This window comes from Homarus americanus, unplaced genomic scaffold (assembly GCF_018991925.1).
Source record: "Homarus americanus isolate GMGI-L3 unplaced genomic scaffold, GMGI_Hamer_2.0 scaffold26351, whole genome shotgun sequence".
NCBI lineage: Eukaryota > Metazoa > Arthropoda > Malacostraca > Decapoda > Nephropidae > Homarus > Homarus americanus.
The window spans coordinates 5510385-5518764 of NW_024724368.1; the positions used below are offsets into that span (position 1 = coordinate 5510385).

The 8380-nt window shown below is 39.5% G+C and overlaps 1 protein-coding gene across 1 annotated transcript; it reads right to left on the bottom strand.

Annotated features, from left to right (window-relative positions):
* Positions 1–3154: 3154 nt before the first annotated feature.
* LOC121864295 (glycine-rich protein A3-like) lies at positions 3155–6462 on the bottom strand. The gene is made up of 4 exons (XM_042363382.1): positions 6358–6462; positions 5274–5434; positions 4620–4921; positions 3155–3856 (listed from the first exon to the last, which is right to left on the bottom strand). The coding sequence occupies exons 2-4, from the start codon at positions 5432–5434 to the stop codon at positions 3684–3686; spliced, it is 636 nt and encodes a 211-aa protein (XP_042219316.1). The 5' UTR covers positions 6358–6462; the 3' UTR covers positions 3155–3683.
* Between the last annotated feature and the right edge of the window lie 1918 nt (positions 6463–8380).

Sequence of the window (8380 nt, forward strand, 5' to 3'; positions counted from 1 at the left end):
ATGAAAGCTTCTGATCAGCTAATGTGAGGTTCCAACTTGTCTCTTTAGTTAAGATTTTATCACATTTTGTATCCAAGCTCGTCGCCATAGATGTTACAGTGAATGGTAATAGCTCCTGGCACTGACATATCCTATTGTTTTCCTAAGTACTTATTTTTTTTAATGCCGAATTTATAATCTAGAATTGTTCTTGTTGTATGTTTTTTTTTCACTCGGCGGAGATATACCATACAGGAAACTCAGGATAATTTGGGTGATCCCTGAAGCCACTGTCAACAAAGCCTCGACCGAGTAATTTGAGGAAGCAATTCAATACAATATTGCACAAGGTCGCAGGAGTCATGGGGAAACACAAGTCATTATTCCTCAATGCTATAGATCTTAGAGGGGAAATTTCCTTGTTAATTTTGCTGATACAAGATAATTAAAAAACTTTCATTGCATCGTAACACCTTTACTTTACGGATAATTAAGAGCCTCTCAGTTTTTAAAATTATTACTGAGGGATTCTTCCGACAGATTACATTGTTGCGTTTGTGATGCTGAACGATGGCTTAATGCTTCATGCACGTCAGAATCACATCTTCCAACAATGAAACAGGCAGATGGAGCTTGACGCTTATCATATAGGTCAAATCTTCCCTGGCAGATAGAGTAAGTGTGTGTGTGTGTGTGTGTGTGTGTGTACAAAAGCGTACCGGTAATTACATCAACAAACATAACCAACTTCCGGAGCCTGGAGATGGAAGGTTGTGACCAGGAGGGGAAGCGGGGGTTACCCAGGTGTACCCATAATGTTTGACTGTTTCAATCAAAGCCTCGAGGTTAGTGGTGGATGGTCGACGGACACCACACAGTTAATGGTGGTAGTGAGAGCCAGCCACACCTCCCTGGCTCTCAAGGATGACCCACCAACAACAGCAGTAACTCTTCCCCCAAGTTTTTACTGATGTTTACCAAAGTAAATAAAATTCCCAGTGTGGTTTTTTCTTGTTTGTCGACGTAGCCATATCTCAGCTACGAACAGAATAATAAAAAAAGAAGAGGTACCTTAGTGAACCATCCTTCACACTTGGCGAAATTTCTATGTATTAATTGAGTGGAGTGACCTTCATCCATGACCTTGACCTTTGACCGATATTGACCAAAGTTGTGTGATACTTATACTAGTTCCAGAACGACTTGCGTTGATAACTTGATATAGATCGGATCATGAATGTTGATGCTTGAGTGTGGTAACTTTGATCTTCATCTTAGACGGTCACTTGAACAAGATGATCAAGACTATGATGAACGTTTGGAAAACTTATAATATTTAATCTGTAAAAATTACATAACGATCGATCAACAATGGTGGAAGCTTCCTTGACTGCGGTGACCTTCATTGCTTACCTTTGTTCGAGGTTGACTAAAAATGTAATGCCTGTCAACTGGGAAGTCTAATCAGATGTGAAATTTTCGTGAGAATCGATGAAAACTGATGACGTTTGCGGGTAAACAGACTAACAGAAGGACAAACAGAGAAACAGGTCGGACTGTTCTACATATTTGGCGACTAATCACTTACGACAAACACAGAGTCTACGAGCGGCCAGGAGTATATTAAACTCGCCTACAGTGGTAAACTAATTCCCTCATGCGCCCGGCCCTCTTACGTCGACGACTAGTTTTCGGAAACGAGAGTGGAGAGGCGAGGAAATGTGTGGGGAGGCGAGAAAATGTGGGTAGGGAGGCGAGGAAATGTGGGTAGGGAGGCGAGGAAATGTGGGTAGGGAGGCGAGGAAAAGTAGGTAAGGAGGCGAGGAAATGTGGGTTAGGAAGCGAGGAAATGTGGGTTGGAGGCGAGAAAATGTGGGTTGGGGGGTGAGGAAATGTGGATTGGGAGGTGAGGAAAAGTAGGTTGAGAGGCGAGGAAAATTGAGTGGGGAGGCGGTTGTTTTTGGCTAGGATTTTACGACAATTGGAATTATGTCTTTTTTTTATACTCTTTATGTGTCATCCTCGGTAAATGTTTATACATAAATTAATATCGAATTCCCACCGAGCAAATCAAACATCTCTCCTCCTCCTCCTCCGTGCCACGTGTTGTAGGCACTGCCTGATCTAGGGTGACGTGTGGCAACAAGGCCTCCATCGTGGGGTCAACCTGCATATTGACCTCCACTTATAAATTTTACCGACATTTTCTCACACCGCCTCATCTTGGTGTAAGTGGAGACTCGCGTAAACGTAAAAAGACAGAAAAGTAAGTAGTTAAAAAAAATAAAATCAAGTTTGGACCAAAGTATATAAAAGTTTGTCTTTCATGACGTTGTTAATACTGGCGGAGAATGACGCTGCTCATCATGTCTTGTCCATACTTGATACACGTACAATACGTGGTGTTACATTCAGGTAGAAAAAAGTATTTCCGGGTTAGAAGAAACAGGTCGTGTGAGTCACCCCGCACTCCCTTCATTACAGTGTATGAAAAAATATACAGTAGTAACCGACGTCATAAAGTTTATCATGTGTAGTGGCTGCAGTCATCATGAAATTATAAAATGTGACGACTGCAGCTTGTGTCTGTATCTGAGTAGATGATCAACAAGGAGGTGTTGGTTCAATTATCTTACATGACAACAGAACATCTTGGGAAGACACCTACACAAGCACAGGCCTTCTTTCTACATAAACAGATAAGCAGATGGCGTAATTTCTGACTACAGAGAGGAGTCCATTAAAACAATGATGGTTGTTGTATTTCTAAACTTCTCCAGTGGTGTGGCTCTGGTTGTAGGCCCCAACAAGGTTATTGGAGTAAACTGCTCTTAGCGTTCCTTCACGATATTTATCATCAACGTTTTATACCATTTTCCAGCTTAAGACGGCAGCTGGTGGGTAGAACCAGACTGAAACCCTCCCTCATCCCCCCCCCCCTCCTGCAAACCTGGGGCGCCAACCCAGAAAATGCAACAGAGACCAGGAGATAGACACAGCTCTGGTGACCCGGTTGCCATCAGGCATATTGAAGCAAAGTTTAACAGATGGATACCAACCGACAGGGTGGGAACAGCTGACAGAACATGTCTCAGAAATTCTTTCTTTTCAATTTCAGGTTTTTCTTAGTGTCAAGATAGTTGATGATGTATTTTGGAAAATTCATAAAATAACACCAAGTTCAACAACAATTTATTGCATAACAGTTTCACAACCTAAAACTCAAATAAAACACGAACACAAATAAATAAACAACAACAACTAAAAAAATCAGCTTTAAACATAAAAAAGTTGAGTAAGTATTAGAAATATTTTTTCCTCTTACAAAAGGGCCAACTGTGAAAAAGGTTATCTGAACATTGTGTTTACGTCTCGGCCAATACGTGATACAGTTCCCGACAACTGTGCCAGAACATCGTCACCATTACTGTATTTTACTAGTGGAACTGAATTTATCTTGTCTTATATCTTTCACTTTTCCTTTTGAGACTTATAACTCAGACTGTGGGGAATAAATTCTAAAAAACAACAACAAAACTTAACATGTCGGTAACTCTGTTGGAGAAGACAGCTGCCTCAGTTTATCCAATGTAATGCAAGACGGTATTTTTTAAATCACAGTGTTGGAAACTGGTGGTTGTCGTGAGACAGTTCCTATAATGACACTGTCGTGCCCAGTTCCGGAGAAGCATAGCCTTCCCTTGTTACCCGTTATTATTGCCAGTGTACTTACAGATTTTGTAGGTTAAGCATCTATCTGAACAACACGAGCTTCCGTGACTACACTCACCGTCGGTGTGACAGTGGGGCGGGTGTGAGGTGTGGCCCGAACCACAATAATGTGATGAAGATGGGCACCGATGTTGTTGAATCGACTCTAAAAACAAAAGAAAAAAAGTGTTAATTAATTATGTAAAATTATATGTTAGAGAACAATTACAACCCTCCCGTACCTGGTGCTATTCTAATTCCCAATAAAGTAGTTTCCTCACCTTCAGCTGTAACTGTGACCCCTGATATAATGTCTCAAGAACTGAATAATTTCATCTTTGATAAACTCTTAATATATTTGTTTCCTTTTTTCCCCATTTGTGTTAACTTATTTCACACTATTCTGTATTCTGGTGTGTGTGTGTGTGTGTGTGTGTGTGTGTGTGTGTTTTGAATGTAGAAAAAATATGCTTTATTTTCCTGTCACAATATGGAGATGCTGCTGTTGATCAAGGACAGCCCCTTAATTTACTGGTGTGACTTTATACTCGTAAGATGACAACACGTCCACAATGTTGAGTCAACTTTAACTGTTTCACACAACCTCTACGTACAACAAGTGAATGTAGGTACTACTAGATGTGACATGGATGAGTTTCCTTCACATCATTATTCGATCAGGTTAGATTTAAATTAGATTAGATTGGTGTTAATAGGTTAGGTTAGATTCAAGTTGACTTGGGTTGGTGTGCGAAAGGAACACAAGGATATTTCACCCCCAGAATACATGTAACGGCTGACAAATTTTACAGAAGACAGTTCGCACTCCCACGCACGCACACACACACACGCGCGCTTGCACACACACACACACACACACCTTCTGAGGCTGTGGTCAGGAGATGTAAAAACGTTGAAATTAAACTTACGAGAACAGCACACTAAATGTCCATGTGAATCTTGGCATTTTTGGCAGCCTTGGCTTGGGTGGTGGCCGATTATTGGTTGTCCAGGTTGTGGGTAAGGTCCAGGTTGTGGGTAAGGCCCAGGTGGTGGGTAAGGCCCAGGTGGTGGGTAAGGCCCAGGTGGTGGGTAAGGCCCAGGTGGTGGGTAAATCCCAGGCTGTGGGTAACGTCCAGGCGGGTAACGTCCAGGCGGGTAACGTCCAGGCTGAAGTTCCTTGATGATGTTGCCGACGGTGTCCAGTATAGTACCACTCCCCCCGGGGCGGCTGGTTTAGGGTGGGAAAGAAAATTGATCACAAAAACACTGAGTTCCATCCACTATTATAACTGCAGTTGGTTAATTTATTGATGGTGTCAAACTGAAGCCTTAACAAGTTTCAGGCGTCCTTACTACAGTAACACTCGTCTTATAACTCCCAGCGTAAAAGTAATTACAAGGCATCCCCATACTGACAATTCCTTTCGATATTACTTTACTGTACAATAGATACTTATCTGTGGAATTAACCCCTTGAGAGCTTAAATCTTGATCTACTGCAACAAAACCTTTCAAAACTGCCTTAGTTCTTGATCTACTGCGGTAAAAGATAAATTAGAACCTTGATTATGAAGACTTACTGGAACAAGGCACCGCTGGCACTGGACACACCGACCACTTCACCGTCATGTGCGAAGGTTGGGTTCTGATGGAAGATCTTAGTGTCGTGGCTGTCGTCATCAGCCTGGGCCTCAGATACTACCACCACCACCACCGCTACCACACACGACCACGCCCTCATCTGTACCACGACCACAACGTACAGAGTGAATCAAGTCGTTTACTAAGATATGGAAATCATACACACACACACATATATATATATATATATATATATATATATATATATATATATATATATATATATATATATATATATATATATATATATATTATAATATAATATATACTAGATCACGCACCTCAGATTTACTTTATATATATATATATATATATATATATATATATATATATATATATATATATATATATATATATATATATATATATATATATATATATATATATATATATATATATCAAACACGGTACTTCAGACGTTCAGTGATTTCCTCTTGATTTACCAGCTGAAGAGTGTTCTAGTAGGTGTTATTATCTGTACTGTACTGTTGGAATATAATTTGTTTAATGTGTTGGGTCTGATTTCTAATGGTGTGTGTGTGTGTGTGTGTGTGTGTGTGTGTGTGTGTGTGTTTCATTATTTTTTGGGGTGGAAGATTATAGATTTAATGTTTCGATGTAAAATTTATTTGTTTGTACAGTAGTAGGTGTTTATTTATGTAAATTAGTGTTTACATAAACAAATTTAAGATATATCTGTCCATTTTTTTTACCAATTGAGTAAAAACGTTTTGGTGTGACTGGGTAACAATTTGTTCATATTGTAAAGTTGTATTGACATATAAACGAGTACAAAGACTCACTTATATCTGTATATATTACGTGGCGTGTGTGTTTATAACATATTAGAAAATGATGATTATTGGCAACATAGACGATAATCAAAACTCCTTTGGACTAAAATATTGTAACATAACTTTATCTCACCCAAAACAAATAATGAATGACATTATATGGGAATTTTTTTTAGTAAAGCCTAACCCAAAACTTTTTATTTTTCAATAACATTTCTTGACCACAAACCTTAACAACGGAGATACTCAAGACAAGTTGACTCTCCGCTCAATGCTGCGACACTGACTGCCACTCCATAGCGACGGGTTATATATACAGGTAACCAGCCCGGTTGTACTGTACCTGAGGTGAATGTTTCCCGGCTCAAGATGTTACACTGGAATTTGCGCGCTCGTGTGTGTGTGTGTGTGTTCCTCTGAATTTTCGTGTGTGCACGCGTGTGTATTATCTTTCTGTATTTTCTTTATGTGTGTAAGTTTGTTTGTGAGTATAAGAGTGTGAGTGTTTCTTCGAACAACCGATAATGTAATATCCATCAGCCCTGTTAGGTAGATGTAGTATCGTCTTGGACCTGGGCTGGTGGCAGCCGGGGGAAGAGGGGGGGGGGGGTGACCAGCCTGGAGAGACAAATGGATGGGCTACCCTCATAATAGTGGCGTTGTATCTATGGGAAAACGATATTTATAAAGAAAAAACAAAAAGAAGACACACTCGGGTCATCTGGTTTTTGGTACTTGAAGCGGTACTAAAACTGCTAAGTCAGTACCCGGCAGCAGGACACCGGGAACATTGACAGGTGTTCCTGTTCCTTCAGTTACCATTTATCTGACGGTAGAAATGACCGGAGTTTAATGATATTTATCAGTCAGAAAAAGCGTTAGTAAAATCTGCATAGAAGTTTTGGTTTTCCTTTATTTCTGAAACAGTAACATTTATTGACGTTAAGCTCGAGTAAGTTTGGGTGGTTCTTCTACTGTCTGGTGCAGTTGATGACGGGGAAACCCCGGGGTGGGCGGGGTAGAGGACGGGTTGTATTCAGGAGTGGAACAGGTTTACAGTGACCTCTGAGGTATTATAACAGTACCTAAGATCCGCTCTCAGGCCACTCTTACCTCCTGGTATTTTATAAATACTTAGAGCCAAACTCTATTTAAATCAAAACAGTTGAAATTATTTAGTTAGAATCTTCAAGTAAGGTGTTAAGAAGACGCCAGTAACAGATGCAGTTAGTAGGTTAAGACCTGGCCGTCGGCGAGGGAATCCTGCCAGTCTTTTTTTATTTTGTTTTTTTTTTACGGGGATTACCCCACCCGGGCACAGGTTACTGACCCACATCGGGGCCTGGGGCGCGAAAATGCAGCAATAATAATAATAATAATAATAATAATAATAATAATAATAATAATAATAATAATAATAATAATAATACATGGTAAATAAACTTTTTAAAAAATTAATTATAAAATAATAATAATAATAATAATAATAATAATCATAATAATCATAATAATAATAATAATAATAATAATAATAATAATAATAATAATAATAATAATAATAATAATAATAATAATAATAATAAACCATAAATACAAAAATGAAAAAAAGATCAAAGGTAAGAAACAATATATTATGTTGTGTTGTCAAAGTAAGAGAAACAATTGAGACCCTGCAATTGTGTGTAAATGAGGCAGAAAGTCAGATCAGCAACCTGGGACTTCGTCACAATTTTTGTGATGCCATATGGCAGCAGGGTCTACCATTAGACAACACATTATGCTTCCAATATCTTCCCAGGCGGTAATACCTCCCTGTTTGATAGCTGCCTACTACCTACAACCCTCCTAACACGTAGTGACCACATGTGCACATATTAGAGAACTTGATTGTTTATTGCAATATTATTTACTATATTGGTATACACTACTGGTGGCAGCTAATGGTATGAGCAGCTACTCAGCTAACCTAATTAAGAAGTGGCGTCCCCTCTATCCGACTCCTCAGTTACTGTGAACAACAGACACAAACAGCTCGACAGATGTTGACATCAGTACACCAACTCTGGCTAAACTTGATGGCAAACTTCATACTGACCTTAACAAAGACCTTCTTAGATTGTGAAGGAAGTCAGTGCAGGTAATAGTTCAGCGCGGGGCGAAGGATGGCCCTCTGGTAAGCGTCTTTGTTGTTTACCAAGTGATTACTATACGTTTCATTATCAAGGGTCATCTCCATGGCTCGGTTTCAGATT

Bases quoted from the DNA above. Each gene is read 5' to 3' on its own strand.
- LOC121864295 (XM_042363382.1), bottom strand. From the start codon at position 5,434: ATGAGGGCGTGGTCGTGTGTGGTAGCGGTGGTGGTGGTGGTAGTATCT. The intron at 4,922-5,273 runs GTAAGTCTTCAT...ACCCTAAACCAG, and splicing joins GCCAGCGGTGCCTTGTTCCA to CCGCCCCGGGGGGAGTGGTA. The intron at 3,857-4,619 runs GTAAGTTTAATT...TTTTGTTTTTAG, and splicing joins ACATTTAGTGTGCTGTTCTC to AGTCGATTCAACAACATCGG.